Source organism: Schistocerca serialis, chromosome 1 (genome assembly GCF_023864345.2).
Source record: "Schistocerca serialis cubense isolate TAMUIC-IGC-003099 chromosome 1, iqSchSeri2.2, whole genome shotgun sequence".
In the NCBI taxonomy this organism is placed as follows: Eukaryota; Metazoa; Arthropoda; class Insecta; order Orthoptera; family Acrididae; genus Schistocerca; species Schistocerca serialis.
The window spans coordinates 241,456,151-241,476,981 of NC_064638.1; the positions used below are offsets into that span (position 1 = coordinate 241,456,151).

At 43.5% G+C, this 20,831-nt stretch overlaps 1 protein-coding gene across 3 annotated transcripts in view; it reads right to left on the reverse strand.

Moving 5' to 3' along the window:
* LOC126466830 (ras-related protein Rab-37-like) overlaps positions 1-20,831 on the reverse strand; it is a 338,533-nt gene that overhangs the window by 89,247 nt on the left and 228,455 nt on the right. For all 3 annotated transcript variants that reach the window (XM_050096415.1, XM_050096414.1, XM_050096413.1), the window contains one exon: positions 7,331-7,477. In XM_050096415.1, the coding sequence (XP_049952372.1) occupies positions 7,331-7,453 (123 nt within the window). In that variant the 5' untranslated portion in view covers positions 7,454-7,477. The remainder of the gene's footprint in view (positions 1-7,330; positions 7,478-20,831) is intronic.

Below are 20,831 nucleotides of genomic sequence, written 5' to 3' on the forward strand. Positions count from 1 at the left end.
AGAGGGGGATGCAGTCTGTCGCCCCTACTGTTCGGTCTGCACATCGAAGAAGCAATGCAGGAAACAAAAGAAAAGTTCAGGAGTGGGATAAAAATTCTGCGTGAGAGGATATCGACGATATGATTCATTAATAATATTGCTGTTCTCAGAGAAAGTGAAGAAGAATTACTAGATCTGCAGGATAGAACGAACATTCTAAAGAGTAAAGAAAATGAATTGCGAGTATACCGAAAAAGATCAAAGTAATGAGAAGCAGAGGAAATGAGAATAGCGAGAAACTTAACATGAAAGATGATGCTCACGCTGCAGATCAAATTAATGAATTCTGCGACGTTGGAAGCAAAATAACCCGTGACGGATGTGGCTAGGAGAGCATAAAAAGCAAACTAACACAGGCAAACAAGGCATTCCTAGTCAAAAGAAGTCTACTAGTAAAAAAAATTGACCTTAATTTGAGAACGAAAATTTTGAGGATGTACAGTATTGTACGGTAGTGAATCATGGATAGTTGGAAAGTCAGAACAGAAGAGAATAGAAGCGTTTGAGATCTGATGCTGCAGAAGAATGTTGAGAATTAGTTGGACTGAATGAGGAAGTTCACAGAATCGGCAAAGGAAGGAGCATATGGAAAACAGTAACAAGGAGAATGGACCAGACGAAAAAAGGAAACAGGACAGATCAAAACAACTATCGCGGGATAATCTTACTGAACGGAGGAGCGAAATTTTACTCCTAAACAATCTGAGCAAGAATCGGAAAAAACAGCAGGGATTCTCTTCGAAAGATTTCTGATTTTGTTTATAGACGTACACTGTCTAGACGTACACTGTCGTACACCGTCTAGAATAATGAAAAGTAACACAGTCAACCACCCACTTATCATTGTCAGCCTCAGCAAAAGCAATGTATTAATTTGGTTTCGTCTTTCAAAACTGTGATGCTCACTTATTATTGTAAAATAATATCTAAATGTTACTTCATGTGATTGTCCGTTATTATGTCTTAATTTTTAAATGTTTTCAATTTTCCCCCTGGGGCTCTCACCAGCGTAATATCCTTTACTGTTAACTGTGTATGTCTACTCTTCATAGATCTGAAGATTGTCTTTGAAGAACTGAAGCAGTGAAACTGCTCGTTAACTGCTTTTTTATATTGCGGTTGAGACAAGTATGTAACGAAATATAGAATCAGAAGAATTTACAGATATGCTTTATCGGACCGTTAAAATCGAATCATCAGCTATAACTCTCCAAATCTAGTTAACCATAATTTGATATTACGTTCTTGTATTAATCTACTTAATTCAAAATAAATTTCTGCAGGTATATTACAAACATAACCTGCCACAGACATTTCAATGATTTTTACCGTTTTTATTTCAATTCTAGAGAAATGCCCAGCTTGTCAGAGATAATCACTAGCTATTAAAATCAAGATAAAGCGTAATATAAGGTTTTAAATAAAAAGTCATTGGTAAATACGGAAGGAATCAACCTTAATGTTGTGAGAATAATAAAATATGATGTGGGTGCTGCCATGTGTTAACTTTGTGAAGAACATAATATAATGATGAGACTGACGCTGTGTATCGATGATCAAAGTAGAAATGAAGGTATTGTACATGCCATTTGTTATTCGCCTTTGATATAGCTGTCTGTTGGATGCTCTACATTTTCCTTTGTCCTGTGCCTCTTTCGTAATCTGCAGGTAACTTCGTCCGTTTGTAATGTCACCCAAGTCCTTTTCTAACTCTCTTCCCAGGAATATTTCCGGGAATAGCAGACAATTAGATTCCACATGTGTCCCTGTCAAGATGGTTTCTATTAGTTCTTTTTCCTCATCTGATCTAAGAAGGACCTCTTCATCCATCATTCTGTCAGTCTATTTCACTTTTAGTATTTTACTGCACAATTCCGTTACAAAACTATCCGTATAAATTCCTTTTTTCTTTCTGACTGTGCACGATTCGCTGCCATGCACTACACTCTAAACAAAACTCTTGGCGTACCTCTCTCTCAATTCGAACGGAATTCTTTATAATGCAAACAGATGTTTCATCTGCCGAAAAACTCTTTTTTATTCATAGATATTCTACTTCTCACTTACTCCAGACGTCTTCCAGTTAATGTCACCAAACTTCCTGTACCTAAAAGATCTTACTTGTTTCAAAGTCTTTTCTTCCAGTAATATTTTTGACGGCTCGTTTCAAAGTGATATTTTGACGGACGGTCTGTTGATTTACACCACTTTGGTCTTTCCTACATTTATCCTTAGTCTGTGCTCTTTTCTCACTTCTAAAATCCTCTCCATCCTAAATTGTAATTCTTTCCCCCATTCAGCCAAAACTGCCTAATCATCACCATACTTCATTGTCGTTATCCTCTTTTCTCCGATTATTATTCCTCTTGCTTTTACTGACGCTTTGTATGTCAGTTTCTAAGGATAAATTCTGAAAAGTGCTGTTGGTAAAGAAAACCCTTGTTTAATAATTCTCATAACATCTGCCTCATCCGTTTCCTCACTGCCAATCCTAGATACAAGTTTCTGTCTTGTGTGGAGATTCTCTAAGATTTTCTGTTCGTTCAGTCCACATTACCATCTTTTAGTCCGCAGCTCGTAGTCGTGCCGTAGCGTTCTCGCTTCCCGCGCCCGAGTTCCCGCGTTCGATTCCCGGCGGGGTCAGGGATTTTCTCTGCCTCGTGATGACTGGGTGTTGTGTGATGTCCTTAGGTTAGTTAGGTTTAAGTAGTTCTAAGTTCTAGGGGACTGATGACCATAGATGTTAAGTCCCATAGTGCTCAGAGCCATTTTAACCAACCATCTTTCATGGCCATTAAGAAATTCGCAGGTAAATGGTCGAAATTCAGTGTCCAACGGGCACAATATTTCGGCAAGCGACCAGGCGCTTATGAACTGAATGCCTAGGAGCTAGCTCGGCACTTGTATCTCGTCCCCCTCCCTCCGACCTGCCCCTTCGTGCTCGATCCGCAGACAGGAGCGGACGCACGTCCATCATCTCCTCCCTCCCTCCTGCTGCCGACTCGTCACTCGGTCCACGGTTAGTGCCATGGGACACATGCTGGCTGCGTCTCTGCTGTTGCACCGTCTGTCCTCGGCATCAATTTGTTGTGCGATGCGCGTGGTGGTGTCATCTCCGCTGTTGCTCCAACAACAAACTGACGTCGGAGGCAAGCGTAGCGACAGCGGAAACACCGCCAGCACGAGACCTCGGCGTGAACCGCAGACAGCTCGGCGGGTCGGCGTGATGGACTGAATGGTGAGAAGGATAGGAAGGAGGGGGGAGGGGGGGGGGAGGATGAAATGCTGGTCGCTCGTCCACTCCCAGTCGCGGCCCACGCACGCAGCGGAGGTCGGAGGGAGGGAATAGATGAAAGTGCCGCAGTTCACCAGTATACCTGATGACGGCAATTGGGTCACTTGCCGAAGTATTATTCCCACTGGACTGCGACATCCGGCCGTTCACAAGTGAACTTTTTCGTCATGAATTACGCCAGGAGAAGCTGAAGAACCACATTTTTCAACGTCTACTCGAGGACACTCTAGTACACACCGTCAAACGCCTATTCCCAGTTAGATTCGTTAGTATCAGGAGTACCTATTCCTTTCCTGATCCTCCGCCATGTTTTCTTCAACTTTTCTTCGTAATATGCTGAGTGGAAGATTGCACATGAACTTTAAAATATGGAAAACGAAATTACTCCCTTTAATCTTCGCATTCTTTAGTGTTATATTTCTTTGGCGGAGGAACAAGAATAGTATTAACTGCACTGGTGTCCGAATTTAAAGCAACAAACGGAAATTTTGCAAGCCTGCGTTTCTTTTGCCGCAGAACAGTACAAACACGTGTAGTAAAATAGAAACAATGTAAAGAATACAGAACGCAAACAGTTCAACTTAACAGATTTGCACACACATTCTGCCAACTTGCTAATGAGCTCAGTATAGGATGTTACCGCCTCTGGCTGCAATACAAGCCTGACAACGATGGGGCACGCAGCGAATGATGCCATCAATCTCATGGTTGAGGCAATAACACCCATTCTTCCTGCACAGCTGCTCCGAAGTCTTGGAAAGTGGTTGGTCAATGCTTATGTGATGCAGCACGTCTCCCTAGTGCATCCCCCACATACTTTATGGTATTCAAATTGTGAGAGCGAGCAGGCCTCGCCATGCGTGCAGTATCTTCTGTTTCCAAGAAAACGTCAATCATCCGAGCTCTATGAGGCCGAGCATTATCGTCCATCAAGTCTAGGCTCACAGCATCTCGCAACAACCGTACATGAGGTCCCAATATCTCATCACAAAACCTGACAGCAGTTGAACCTTCCAGGTTCACCCGTACAATTTCATGAACAGGTATGAGAGTGGTCAACATACTCCCTGCCCACACAATTAGGGATGCTCCTCGATATCGGTCTCTTTCCACAGTGTTTTGGTCCAGAAGTCGTGTTCCACGTTCCCTCCATACGCAAATCTGTCGGGAATCACTCTCCAGATCGTACTGGGACTCACCTGTGAAAATAACATTGGCCTATTGTTCGACAGTCCAACTGGCATGTTGATGATTTCTCTCTAGACGTTTCCTTCTGTGAAGACACGTCAGAGGTAGACATACACATAGTACAATTTCATGAACAGGTATGAGAGTGGTCAACATACTCCCTGCCCACACAATTAGGGATGCTCCTCGATATCGGTCTCTTTCCACAGTGTTTTGGTCCAGAAGTCGTGTTCCACGTTCCCTCCATACGCAAATCTGTCGGGAATCACTCTCCAGATCGTACTGGGACTCACCTGTGAAAATAACATTGGCCTATTGTTCGACAGTCCAACTGTCATGTTGATGATTTCTCTCTAGACGTTTCCTTCTGTGAAGACACGTCAGAGGTAGACATACACATAGTCTCCGACAATAAAGGCCACTCTGCTGAAGCCTTCTGTACAACCTCTGCCTCGATAAAACACATCCAGTGCATGCTGCGAGGTGAGATGCCAGGTGCCGTGCAGTACCAAGGCGGTACCGTGGTGCCCCTACAGCCAAATTACGGTCCTCCCTTTCTGGTGTCGTGGGTGTCGGGCCCTGACCTGGTCTTCGGGATACAGTTTCTGTCTCTACCAGCTGTCGCCACGTCCGAGAAACAACAGAACGATTGAAACTTCCTGGCAGATTAAAACTGTGTGCCCGATCGAGACTCGAACTCGGGACCTTTGCCTTTCGCTGGGATTGGAAGGTAGGACACGAGGTACTGGCAGACGTAGGGCTGTGAGGACGGGGCGTGAGTCGTGCTTGGGTAGCTCAGTTGGAAGAGCACTTGCCCGCGAAAGGCAAAGGTCACGTGTTCGAGTCTCGGTCCGGCACACAGTTTTAATCTGCCAGGAAGTTTCATATCAGCGCACACTCCGCTGCAGAGAGAAAATCTCATTCTGGAACAGAGCGATTCACATTAAGCCATCGGACAACATCAGTTTGCGACAGTTCTGCTTCCATTCCTTCTATGGCTCTCCACCGCAGAGAGCCTGGTAGGCGTCTTCTCTGCACGATACTGCACCGTCTGTGACTGTATCTACAGCGATGGTGGATGTGGGACTACCTGGCAAACACTACCTCGTCTGATAGGTGTCCTGACGTCATCGCTAGCGTGGTTGTCCATTGACTGGAGCACCATCTTCCGTGCAGAACGCTATGGTACGGACATCTGGTGACAGTCTGTATGACTACCTCTTGAATTAGACACAGTACGGGGAAATTGCAGTTTGTTGCTTTAATTTTGGACACCAGTGTATGTCTTCCAGCCAAATTACCTCCAGGCCAAATTTGTGGCGGAAATCAGTCGACATAGTAAATGTAGTACCTGGGTTGGAAGGTAGGAATCAACAATCTGTGAAAGAAAGGGGAAAATACTTCCTTATCTAATAATAGGAGTGATTGAGAGGGAGGATAATGATGTTTGACGTGGATCAAGGGGTTATATGTGTCGAATATTATAGGCGGACTTGAGCCACAACATGTAGTAGAGATCTTAATGGAACTAGTCAGTGTACATCCGTTTTTTCCTCGCGTATTGGAGAAGCCGATACAAATTAGTTCACAACACATTCCAATGAGATCGAAATTGTAATACTGCGTTTGCAATAATTTTAATGTTACAGCCAAAATGATCATCCATTTAACAAACATAAATAAAGCAAGAAACTAACATAAGATTAATTATTCTGGGCAAAACATTGTGATTTTTGTATTTTCGATGTATATTTTAAGTCATGACTACTTAAAATTCGATGTATGATCATATTTATTGTTTTTACAATTATTCTGAAAGATTCGTTGCCGCGCGGAGTGGTCGCACCGTTTGAGGCGCCATGTCACGGATTGCGCGGCCCCTCCCGCCGCAGGTTTGAGACCTCCCTCGGGCAAGGATGTGTGTGTAAGTTAGTTTATGTAGTGTGTAAGTCTAGGGACCGATGACATCAGCAGTTTGGTCCTTTCGGAATTCACACACATTTGAACATCTGAAAGATTCGTTAATAGATATGTTTTTCTGCACCAAATATTAATGAAATGTAACTCTTCGGTTATGTCGATCGTACACACATATGGTTGGACTAAAATTATTGTATCTCTGCGCTTGTCAACTTGCATTATGTGTAATGTTTAGGCGTGAGTGAGTTGCTCCCGTTGGTTGCAAGTCCTTAGTTTTGGACTGAACTGGAAAGACTGTATTAAAATGTTGAGGGACCGGCATGTTGGAAGTGCATTACGATAATAATCAGATATAGAATAAATGTATTTTGAAGACAACATACAATCCTTGCGACTTGTTATTTTCTTAATGTATGGAAATAGAAAACTCGGACATTTCTCTTATACCCATTGCAGCGAGGAATCGTCCACTAAGAGTACGTGTCCCAAACAGGAGTGAGAAGAATCTACAGTTATCGTCGATAAACAAGTTAAGTTGACCAACTTTTGCTAAACTTAAGACAATTAATTGTCCCACTCACTTTCAGATTCTTTCTTAACATAGCTGTACATTTTCTGAATCCAGTTGACATTAAAAATAATTTTCGAACAGTTTTTAAATCGTTTAATGAGGGTGAGGGGTCAGAAAATGTTGACTTTACAGACCAAGATGTGACTGCAGATACAACAAGAGAGATGAATTTATAGAGTTTGACAGCTTATGCTTTCTATATCAAGAGAAAGCAATATTTTTTAAGTATGGTAAATAAAGAGCCAAGTCGACACACGGAAGGAATGGCGAATAGGAATCAAAATAAAGACAGAGAAGAAAGACTGACGGTAACTTACCTTGCAGACAAGATCGAACTGTGGTTCCTCAACCGGCCGTGGCGGGCGCGGCAGCGCTGACGGCGGGCCGCTGGACGAGTTGCGGCGAGTCACCACCACGTGACGCACTTGTCGCTCTGACATGGTGGCCTAAGGCGGCATGGCGGTCTGGAAAGGCCGGCACCCTCAGATCAACAATGTATAAGAGCGTGGAAGGAAAACTGCTCGAGTAAGACGAATACTTACCACAACAGCCCACATTTTAAGCAAATATCAGTCCAATACTACAGTTTCATGACACCTGAAGTTGTAGATTGGGACAGAAAGATATTATTGGGGCCGGCCGTTGTGACCGTGCGGTTCTAGGCGCTTCAGTTTGGAACCGCATGACCGCTCGGGTCGCAGGTTCGAATCCTGCCTCGGGCATGGATGTGTGTGATGTCCTTAGGTTAGTTAGGTTGAAGTAGTTCTAAGTTCTAGGGGACTGATGACCTCAGAAGTTAATTCTCATAGTGCTCAGAGCCATTTGAACCATTTGATATTATTGGGGACTCCACCACCTTCCTAAATACCGAGCGAGGTGGCACAGTGGTTATCACACTGGACTCGCATTCGGGAGGACGACCATTCAAACCCGCATCCGGCCATCCTGATTTAGGTTTTCTGTGATTTCCTTGAATCACTCCACACAAGTGCTAGGATGGTTTCTTTGAAAGGACACGATCGAGATCCTTCCCAATCCTTCCCCAGTCCGATGGGACCCATGACCTCGCTATTTGGTCCCCTCCCCCAAATCAACTAACCTTCCTAAATACCAGATGATCAGCTGGATGAAAAGTGAGGAACCGCGCCAGACTGAGGATCTGTCCAAGTAACTTAATGTACAGGTTACTAGACTGCAAAAAATGGAAATGAGCCAGAAGTAAAAACACTAGAGTAATGGCCAATGGTCTGAGAATGGATCATTCACATGCAATTCCTGGGCAATTTTACGCACTCATCTAAACAAATGATGGACTGGTTCATCATGTACACCACAGTGCGTGTTAAACATACAGTGAAATTACCATGACACGTAGAAAGATTTTGCATGATTCCACAGTTAGTATCTGGCGATTAGTAATGACAAGAACAGCATCTGAATTCAAAAATAAAAAATAAAAATTCCAAATCATTGACGAGTGGCTGTCCTTCATTAACAGCTACTACAGGTTTTTGTTGTGTTTGGTCACGTACTCTTATCAAGTACTCTTCTTTATGTGAAAACTGACGTGTCTTACATATCCATGTATTTTTTTATGTTGCACCACAATACCTACATACGCTCAGTCGAACGTAGTACAGTATGACTTGCACCTATTTATAGCATGGTTTTGAGGCAAAACTCCGTCCAAGTAAATGACAGCTCCCTGCGCCTTAGCAACAGGTACTGTTGATGATAACTCTGAGCCAGCACGGGTTGCATCTCCTGTTGGGGCAGCAGTCGATAGGGTGGATGCTTGTCATTGGGAGCTCCATTGTTAGGCGGGTGATGGAATCCCTCAGGGAGATAGAAGATAAGGCCAGAAACAATTCCCGTGTGCATTCGGTATGTTTGCCGGAAGGTCTCATCCGTGATGTGGAGGAGGCCCTACCGGCGGCTATCGAGTGCACTGGGTGCCATCGGCTGCATGTAGTGGCACATGTCGGTACGAATTGCTCCTGCCGCTTGGATTCTGAGGCTATCCTCGGCTCCTTTCGGGGGTTGGTTGATTTGGTGAAGGCAAATAGCAACGCACGCGGGATGCAGGCAAAGCTGTCTGTTTGTAGCATCGTACACAGGGTTGATCGTGGTCCTCTGGTTTGGAGCAGAGTGTAAGGTCTAAACCAAAGGCTCAGACGACTCTGCGACGGTATCGGATGCGAATTTCTCGACCTCCGCAGTCGGGGCAGAATTTTAGGGTTCCCCTTAATTGGTCGGGCGTGCGCTACACGCAGGAAGCGGCTACTACGGTAACGGAACACAAGTGGCGTGCGAATGGGCGCTTTTTTACGTTAGAGAACCCCTCCCTTGGGATCAAAGACGACTTGTCTGATAAATAAGCCACACTGACCTCAGAGAATCTTGGTCCTCGCAGAGTAGAGACAGAAAAGATTAATATGATTTTATTAAACTGCAGGAGCATCAAGGAAAGTTCCCATAATTAGTATCGCTTACTGAAGGTTATAAAGCACAGATAGTATTGGGAACAGGAAGTTGGTGGAAACCAGAGGTAAATGACAATGAATGCCTAAGTTAAGATTGGAACGTTTATCGTAAGGATAGGTTAGTCGCCAATGGTGGCGGCGTGATTATTGCAGTAAAAAATTCGATAAAATCTAGTGAGGTTATCGCGGATTCTGAATGTGAATTAATCTGGGTGAAATTGAGTATCAAAGAACGGTCAAAAATGGTGATCGGATCCTTCTATAGACCACCTGGGTCAGGATCTGTAGTTGTAGAGCGCTTCAGACAGAGCCTGCAGAATATCATTAGTAATTTTCCTGTTCATGCCGTTGTAATAGTGGGTGAATTCAACTTGCCAGGTACAGAGTGGGAGTCTTATGCCATCAAAGCTGGTGCCAGAGACAGGGATTCGTGTGGAATTGTTCTGGATGTCTTGTTCGAAAATTACCTTGAGCAGATAGATAGAGAACCATCTCGTCACGGTAACGTCTTGGGCCTCCTGGCAACAAAAACACCTGAACTTATCGAAATAGCTAACGTAGAGGAAGGTACCAGTGATCATAAGGCTGTGACAGCATCTATGAAACGGGTCCTACAAGGTATATTAACAAAGGTAGGAAGATAAATTTGCCCAGAAAGGGTGACGGGATACAAATTTCAGAATATCTCAGAAGTCAGCATCAAATATTCGGTGATGAGGACGAAGCCGTGGAGAACAAATGAAAAAAATTCTCAGGCATCGTTCAGTATGCTCTAGACAAGTATGTTCAGAGTAAGGTTTTGAGGGATGGACAAGATCCACCATGGTTTGATAGCCCTGTTTGAAAAGCGCTAGGTAAACAAAGAGCACTTCGTCTGAGATTCAAGAGCAGTAAGAACATAGCTGACAAACAAAAGTCGAATGAAGCGAAAATGAGCGTAAGGAGAGCAATGAGATAAGCGTTCAGTGATTTTGAAAGTAACACGTTGTCAACCGACCTGAGTAAAAACACTAAGAGATTTTGGTCATATGTAAAATCAGTAAGTGAGTCAAAATCATCTATTCATTCTCTCAGCGACTACACCGGGCCGGCCGGAGTGGCCGAGCGGTTCTAGGTGCTACAGTCTGGAGCCGCGCGACCGCTACGTCGCAGGTTCGAATTCTGCTTCGGGCATGGATGTGTGTGATGTCCTTAGGTTAGTTAGGTTTAAGTAGTTCTAAGTTCTAGGGGACTGATGACCACAGAAGTTAAGTGCCACAGTGCTCAGAGCCATTTGAACCATTTTTGACTACACCGGCGCCGAAACGGAAGATAACAGAGAAGGCCGAAATACTGAATTCGGTCTTCCGAAGCTGTTTCACCGCGGAATATGGTAACATTGCCCCTCCTTTCATTCGCCGTACGAACGTCGAAATGGCAGATACTGAGATAACCGATTGCGGAAATGAAAAGCAGCTACAATCGCTTAATAGTGGAAAGACCAGATGAGATACCTAAAAGATTCTATAAAGATTATGCGAAAGAACTTGCTCCCCTTCTAGCAGTAATTTATCATAGATCGCTTGAGCAACGAAAGGTACCTAGCTACTGCAGGTCATTCCCGTTTTTAAGAAGGGCCGTAAGACGGATCCACACAATTATAGACCTATATCGGTGACTTCGATCTTTGTAGAATTATGGAATATGTTTCATGCTCAAGAATTGTGACGTTTTTTGGAAAATGAGTATCTCGTCTATAAAAGGCAACATGGATTCCACAAAGAGAGATCCTGCGAAACTCAGCTCGCTCTGTTCCTCCATGAGATGCGCAGCGCAGTGGACAACGGCGCTCAGGCGGATGCCGTGTTCTTTGATTTCAGTAAGGCGTTAGACACCGTCCCGAATTGCCGTTTAATTGAAAACATACGAACTTACGGAGTTGCGATTGGATTCAAGACTTTCTTGCAGATAGAACTCAACACGTTGCTCTTAACGAAAGTAAATCGACAGATGTAAAGGTAATATCCGGAGTACAACAGGGAAGTGCGATAGGACCGTTGCTGTTTACAATATATATGAATGATCTAGTATAAAACGTCGAATGGTCTTTCAGGCTATTCGCATATAATCCAGTTGTCTATACCAAAGTAGCAGAAAATTGTTCAAATGGCTCTAAGAGCTATGGGACTCAACATCTGAGGTCAACAGTCCCCTAGACCTGGAACTCCTTAAACCTAACTAACCTAAGGACATCACACACATCCATGCCAGAAGCAGGGTTCGAACCTGGTACCGTAGCACCAGCGCGGTTCCGGACTGAGGCGCCTAGAACCGCTCGGCCACAGCCGCCGGCCACCAAAGTAGCAACGCCAGAAGATAGTAAGAAATTGCAGGACGACCTGCAGAGAATTGATGAATGGTGGAGGCTCTGGCAGTTGATCCTGAACGTAAATAAATGTAACGTATTTCGCATACATAGGAAAAGAAGTGCAGTGTATTTGTAAAGGAAACCACGTACAAGAAGCTAGTTCAAAAACTCTGAAATATTTCTCCGGCGTTGTGCAGACCTTATCAAATTGGAATAACGGGAGACAGCGAATGAATCCGGAGACGCGCTGCTGGGATCGTAGTCGGTCAGTACCCAAAAGAAACCGTAACGGATATGCGCAAGGAACTTAAGTGGGCATCTTTGTGAGAACAGTAACTTCGTACTCATTACACTCTGTTGGGTAAATTTAGAGAACAGTTATTCGAGGAGTACTGAGCACCAATCCTGTTGCCTCTATTATACAAGGAGAACTCGATAAATGTAGCCAAATTTCAGGAAACTATCTCTGAGAGGGTAAGGAGCAAAAAAGATCGCATGGCGTTGTGACCGGAAAAGCGTTCCCACTCTCACTTGAAGAGATAGAAGATCTTTGACAGTGTAAGTTTCAATGATTGTTCAGTCTGCACTAGTGTTTTAGCTCCACACCCAAGACGACAGAGAGCTGGAGCACCGTTATGTAGCAAGCACCACCAAAGGAGTGTCCTACAACAGGGGAGGCTTTGCCACCCGCCTGTGAGGAGTTGGGGCGAAAGACTGGATCACACTTGGCGGTCGCCAATACTCCCCGCCTAACAGTGGGGTTGAGCCGGCGCTGATGGTTCGTTGCCACCATACCATGGGGATTCTCTGTGGGCAGCACGTGGGTATTATGAAGGTTGACGTTAGTGACCCCCACCCCCCGCCCCAAGGGTCACGGGTTGGATTCCCGGCGGGGTCAGGAATTTTCACCTGCCTCGAGATGACTGAATGTTTGTGCAGTCCTCATCATTTCATCTTCATTCATGAAAGTGGCGAGATTGAAATGAACAAAGGTTCGGAATTTGTACGGGCGCTGATAACCGCGCAGTTGAGCGCCCCACAAACCAAACATCACCATCATTACCCCCTCCCCCTCCCAATTCCTGGCCCACCCACCCCGTCGACGCCATCCCCGGAAATGGTAGCCATATCTGTGAAATTTCGGCAGTGTGGTGGCCAGTGAGATGAACCTGCGGTAAAACCGTCGTTGCAGAGGCAGGTCTGTTGATGGTAACAAGGCGTGCACGCGTTGTAAGTGATACAGATAATGGTGGCAGAGTGGAGAATGTTCCACACGATTGACGGCTTACCGCACTCTGGCGGCGCACATGCCTGCTTTTGATATCGCTGTCACTGAAAGTGATCCTTTTTCCCCATGCACAAGGACGTGTACTTCCTTTGGAACGCATTTCCGCCCATATGTTCATGCAATATTTATGCTCAGTGTCCTGTCAGGGATCGTTTCCTGCTTTTTATCCCCATTTAGCAAAATCACACTGTAGATCTCGAGCTGAGTTCATGAGAATAAGGTAAGAGTGATTTGGATGTGTATTGAAGTATACAGCCAAAATTTTATCCTCAGTAAATACTCTTATATGTGAACTGAATGTGACACTTTGTTGCTGATACTGGTGGTAGAATATATTTAGATGTAAATGTATGTTTGTTCATAAGTACCTACAGGTTTTCAAAATACGACTGCCTGATAATTACAAGAAATTGTGCACGTATTTCCAAGTTTCCTTTCGTAATTTACCCTGCCACATAGTTCCAGAGTGCAGAACTAGGTGGCAAGTGTGTCAGAATATTATTGAGTGATGCGTGCATGTTGAGTCCTTGAATTCGCCACATGTGAGTCAGTTGTGGCGGTTTAGCAGCGATTTCGTATAAGATATCACGTAAAACATTCAGTAGACAAACCAATCCATGGGTGATACAACGCAGTTCGGGAGATTGGCCGCTTTCGGAACCGTCAGCAGCGAAGATGTGGTGTGTGTGGGAATGATTCGTCAGGAGCCCGAAGAATTCAACGGCACGTGCGAGCAGAGAACTGCAGATGCCGCACTCAACTCTCTGGCGCATTCTATGCGAACGTCTGCGTGTAAAACCACACCGGCTGCAGTTGTTACGTGCGCTAACTACTAGCGAATGTGAGCTTCGTTCTCATTATTACAATGAACTGCGGCAGCTACTAGAGGAAGATGATTTTTCACAGCAGTTAGCATCAGTGAAGAAGTCACGTTTCACGCGTCTTGCAAGAGCACAGAACATCCACATGAGATTGTGGAACATGTGTGTGCGATTCATCTAAAGTTAGCGTCCTTTTCGACACGTCCTCTTCGAAACTTTAGGGACAGTTTTCCTCCGCAGAGGAGACTGACTACTTTCGCGTAAGTGGACATACTGCCGGAATGGCTTATGCAAGGACTTCATTTTGAAGACGGTACTCTACCACCCTTCCTTACAGGCGTTCCAGATTGCCTCAGTGCTCAACCGCCTTAGCGTTGGATTGGATGAGTTTCCCTTCTTCAGCGACCCTCCACAGACAAATGACTTGATTCCATATGATGTCTTCTTATGGGATTATTTTCCTGCCTCCAATGCTTCTTCATTTCGAAGAGTTGCAAGGAAGCCTTATTAATACGGCTCTTGATACCGACCACAGCGTTTTAAGGCGTATATGGCAAGAGTTCGACAATCGTATTGCCGTTTGGCGCGTTAAAAATGGTGCCCGTATTCAGCACCTGTGATGTAGGTTAAAAACTTGGAGAGATGCTCTATCCACTGACATTTGTGTATTTTCAGCATATATTGTGGTTTTCGCGCAGTCGTCTTCTGGAAGCAAAGAGGCACTTATGAAATAGCGCTACATAGAGGCTGAATCATGGCCATAAAGAAGAAAGAAAAGAAATAAAGGGCGGATGTTCAAAAATGGCTCTGAGCAATATGGAACTTAACATCTGAGGTCATCAGTCCCCTATAACTTAGAACTACTTAAACCTAACTAACCTAAGGACACCACACACATCCATGCTCGAGGCAGGATTCGAACCTGCGACCGTAGTGGTCGCGCGGTTCCAGACTGAAGGGCGCATGTAGTAAACGTTTCTCTACAGCAAAACATTTACATATTTATCGATACCCTCCAGGGAACACTGTTCAGACCACACATGCAATCGCAATATAGTTTTTCTCATTTACATCGCATATCCCCGGTTTGATTTCAAGTCATTTACTGGCTTCCTGCACTGACCTAAAATTTTTGAAACTACTGGTACATTAATCGAAGATTACGGTATTACGATGCGTCGATAGCACATTTCATATTCAGAACGACTTGCATCCACTAGGACGTGAAGATCAACCACGATGTACGATCAGATTTGTGATTATATTATCAAATGACAGATTATATAATATAACAGACAGGTTATATAACAAAACTTGTGGGAACGTAGTCCGCTGCACGCACTGTTAATCCCGTAAAATTTCTGCTGCATTTACTGTTGCACATGAATTGTCGTTGTTACATAACAGCGCCGTAAGGTAACACTGTTCAAACGCTGTTACGAAATAGCCCGACACAACAGCTCACGAACAGATGAACAGGACAGGCAGCAAGTCTCACAGATTATCCTCTTATGTTTCCTGCATTACACTTCGTGTTAGCCACGTTTGCTAGGGCGACTGTAACAAATGGCGGATGCTATACACCGAAAGATGAGGGAATAGCTACTAATCTCAATACGGCCGACTTAAATTGGACAGCCATTAGATTTGGTAACGTACGTAACTCAATATCATCAAGAGATTAGTTATTCTTTACCTAACGTATCTCAGTAATGGGCTAGTGATCAATCTCTTACGACGTCGTTGTTATTGTTGTTCAATGTTTATTCAAAAGCATTAGCTTCGCGTCTCAGAAGATGCTAGAGTGTGTCGATGGATTTCAGAAGTGTACAGTTGGTCTCCTACGGTGTATATGAGATGGCTCTAAAGACGGGTGCACTGTCCACTGCCAAGGAACTCTCTAACTGGTTCATTTTTTGTTATAACTGAGAAGATACATAGGAGTTCTACCCAAGATGTTTTCCAACTTGGTCTGCTAGGAGCGCTGCAGTATTCCGGAATGTTATTGGTAGATTGCCCTTCGTCGTATTCACGTATTTTTATTACAAAGCCATGAGAAACTGCGTCTAGCACTGTTGTATTAATTACTGTCACTTTAGTTGTTACTGGCAGTTTTTAATACATCCCCAGTAAATATATAATCTTTTGCTTCTCTCTCCAATCGCACTCTGCCTTACTTACACACACACACACACACACACACACACACACACACACACACTCTCTCTCTCTCTCTCTCTCTCTCTCTCTCTATCTTTCTTCTTTTTATTTCTTGTTTATCTTTTAGTTTCAGTGGGAATATAAGGGAAAAAGCTACTTGGTCATGGGACGAATAAGCACATAGTTTACACAGCGTGGGTTAGAAAATATTTAAAAAAATAATGAAACATGAAAAAAGTTTGGAGGAAATATACAAACATTACAGAGAAAAGTTTTCAACTACTGCGAGAAACCCCCACACAGAATAAGAGCAGCGCGGGGTAGCGGTCTGAGGCGCCTTGTCACGGTCCGCGCGGATTCCCCAGTCGGAGGTTCGAGTCCTCGTTTGAGCATGGGTGTGTGTGTGTGTGTTGTCCTTAGCGTAAGTCAGGTTTAGTTTAAGTTAGATTAAGTAATGCGTAAGCTTAGGGACCGATGATCTCAGCAGTTCAGTCCCATAAGTCCTTACCACAAATTTCCAAAATTTGCCACAGAATAGTAGTATGTCAAATTTCAACTTAGGTATGAAACGTGTGGCTTATTACGGAGCTTTTTTTTCAATACTGCTCGAATGTATTGAAAACCTTTCTGTACCATGCTTAACGAAGTTTTATCCAAGGGCAAATCGCGTTTCCGTCCAGTGTTCACTGAATTAATGTCGCATATTCTTCTGAATGAGTCAGTATTGACAACATTTAATCCCATTGTGGTGTGCGTACTGTAAGACCTTCGGTACACACACCATCAGATTATTTGACTTGTCGCTCTAACGAAGTAGGCGAGTGTCAGCAATATGTCTCGTGGTCTTATCGTGACGTGTTTTTCTTCTGCTGTTAGGTCAGACGATAGAAATGCCTCTTGCACGCTTAGAGTAGCAGATTGACGGTGAGCAACTTTAAACAGAACTTGATTAATTTTCACACGCGTTTATTAAAATAATAAAAATCATAGATATTACGTAACTTGATTCTGGATACTGTTTACAATTGACAATCTGAAGTTTCTTTGGTCTTGGTACGTTAATCTTATTCTCACATATCTTTGATACTTGACAAAGTGTCTATACATTTCTCTTCATGGCTATGTAAAGGAATATGATAATCTTATTAGGCGCAGACTGAAACTTGACTATAGGCTGGTACAGACTAATGCAGACTGGTACAGACTGGTGGAGATAAATGCAGACTGAGTGATCGGAGGTCTGTACACTCGTTATAATACCTCGCGCATTCAGGTATCATTGCGCGAGTATGATCCGCGAGGCGAAAAGGTTCTACGTTAGCAGCAATTTCATTGGCTGCATTACATATTAATACGCGGATCGGCGGAAGCAGAATTTGGTCCGTCTCTAAGACAGCGCCATCTCGTAGTGCGGAGACGGACGAGCGCTGTGCCTGCGCTGTTATGCTTAGCGGGACGCGCTATAGTGGGGGAGTTGTGTACGGGCTGACTACGCGAAACTATGTACACAACACCCATAGTGGAGTATGTGTGTAGGATGGCACAGTTAGAGTTGTGATAAACGTAAACAACAACCTACATGAAGCTGCGTGCAGTGGCCGCGCGGTTAGAGGCGTCATGTCACTATCTATGCGGCCCCTCCCGCTGGAGGTTCGAGACCTCCCTCGGGCATGGCTGTGTGTGTGTTGTTCTTAGCATAGTTTAGTTTAAGTTAGCTTAAGTAGTGTGTAAGTCGAGGGACCGATGACCTCTGCAGTTTGGTCCCTTAAGAACTCACACACAGTTGAACATTTGAACCTACGTGAAGCTTGTAAACTGACACTGTCTGACTGCCCCTTTCTGGGCCAAGAATATTCTTGGTGATTGCACAGAATTGCACCATACGGGATGGTTAAGTGAAGGTCAGAAAGTCAGAGGCAACAGAGATCGTTCTTGTAGTAAAGAGAGCGGCATTCAACTTCTGCACAAGATACTGAACGTTTTGCTTCCAAGGACAAACTTTCAATCTACCTTTAGTCATAATAATTTAAAATGTTCCACTTAACAGACTGTTTGAGAACACATAGAAAATAAAAGTATGCTTTTACAGAAGTTCGGTGTCAGAGACTGTAAGCATTGCGTCTTTCCTTTGAGCGGTTAAGCGTTAATCTGTTCTCTGAAAGCCACATGCTGATATTACCTTCTCCGCTGTTAACTAGATTATTTGCAAGACGTAAAGGAGTTAAGACATCAGCTGTCAGTGGGGCAAGTTGAAAATTTGTGCCAGACCAGGATTCGCAGGTCTCCTGTTTACTAGGCAGGTGTGTATACCACTACGCCTTCTGGGCACAGTGGCCAGCAGAACAGCACAGACTGCCCTACACCACTACACCACGTGGATACATTGGTCACCACTACAGCACACACTGCCCTACACACTGACCACTACACTATCTGGACGCAGTGGTCACCACGAACGAACGTAGGTAGTGTAGTGGTAAGCATGTAGAGTAATGTGTGCGAATTCTAATTCCAGTCTGGCACAAATTTTCAAGCTGCCCCATTGATATAAATCAATGCCCACTGCCAGCTATTGTTTTTAATTCTTTTGTGTCCTGATTCATAATGGCTGCAGAATCAAAATGGTGTCTGTGCTTTTGGAAATGTCCGAATTAGAACGTATTCTGGTTGTGGCATTTGGAGTTGTCTACTTTGCTGTGTGGACGTTCATTTATTGCTGTTAAAAATATGAAAGCAGCGTACAGTAGCTTCCAGGAACAATTATGTAAAAACAGCAAGTAACACATAAAAAGTTTAAGAAAACATGCAAGGTCCTGCTTTCAGTGCATTTTGGTTTCTTTTGACTAAAATCGATAGCATAAATTCTGCGACCATCGCCTCCGTGACTAAAACAAATTTCTTAACCCATTCATTTCCTAACCTGCTACAAAGCGAGTTACGAGGGGAAAAATTTCAGGTACCTCCTCGAATTTCGACGGAAATAGATTTGGTTCAAATGGCTCTGAGCACTATGGGACTTAACTTCTGAGGTCATCAGTCCCCTAGAACTTAGAACTACTTAAACCTAACTAACCTAAGGACATCACACACACCCATGCCCAAAGAATGGAAATAGATTTCACATCCTGTCTGTTAAGAAGCTGTTGCTTTCCGTTGATTGAATCACGACTTTACCATGAGAAGTAAATAAAATTTAGTGAATAGGAAACTCTCTCAGAGTTCTTTGTGCGAAATATTTATCTGCGGCCTGCAAATAAATGAAGAAGAAAGGCTACCACTGCCCTCAAGGGTCAAGTCGTTAGGAAATAACTAATGTACCTTTTTCGTTGGGCTTTTACGTCTCGTCTACTAGTCCATCATTAATACCACCACAAGAGCTCAGTGTTATTCAAGGACGAGAAGCATAATGGACATGAATCTTTAAAATCGACACTGACAGTCTTGCAGGAGTGGCTCTGATGATTACAGAAAATTTCTTCCGGTATGATTCTCTCAACCACGAATTCAGTGTATCATATCATGTTATAGTCTGCGTCCATTAAGAGTTATTTAATTAAGTAAAGAAGTGTCTTTTGATATTTTCACGGAGGCTTCAGCAATATTGCGCATGGTTACCGACGCAGCATAGAAGGCCGTTCTAACGTACATAACTAGGGCGCAAACAGATTTTCATCTAAATTTTTTTGCACCTACATGCATGTGAGGAACTATACGAAACGTATGTGCTCTTAGTGTCACGACTAGAGGAAGTTGATGACTCATCTGGTTATAGACACCAGAATAAAAAGAGCACTTTCAGTGTTTAACACTTTGAACACACATGTTTTGGGTCACAGTCACATAATTTCATGGGCAGCACGTGATAGCCCTGATATGCAGTAAATAAAAAAAAAGGAATTAAACAAGGGGTAAGCAAGAAATGGTGAGCAAACAATAGTTGGTAACGGGCTTTTTAGAAAATGAATAGTTGTAATTTTTGGAAGTGCCGTGACTTATGTGCCACTTATTTCTTCTTTTATTTAACCAGGTGACAATCACAGATTTAACTTGTACAATTAACTGTTTCACCTGTAATCTATAGCCATCTTCGGGTCTGTAAACAAGAAAAGCGTCTGCATTCGTGGGTTCGTTTCGATCCATCCAAACATGATCGATTTATCAAGCAATTTCATCCAGTAATTCGAAAGCCAATGTCGCAGTGGAAAATGAACTGCTGTGTTTGTTAGCAGTGGCAGTGATCTTCATTTGCCCTCTATCGCTTGCAACAACTACGTAACAAACGGGAACTGCAATTCATTCAACTTCTTATGAAACGCCTCTCTTAAGAATTGTCCACATTATATTTTCATTCATGACAATTTTTCTGTGTACATATTTCATATGTATTTTGCATATACTTCTTCAAGTCGTCAATTGCTTTTTCACTTACTAACGTCTTAATTTAACTGCAAGTAGTTACACATTGCTTTTCAAATCAGAAAGTGTCAACAGAAATGTTAGCAAAGGCATCCGCTAGTTTACTAAACACTCGGTAACTTATATGAGGCAGAGTTAGATTACATGAAACTGAGAGGGATTTAAGTACAACATGTCCTTAATATTTAAATTAAAACGTCCATTTCATATTTCCTCATTCTGCTAGGAAGCTAAAAACTTTAATAATGCGTCTAGTTTCATCGCTGCTATCTGTGATTTGGCCAAACCCGTGTGAACTATCGA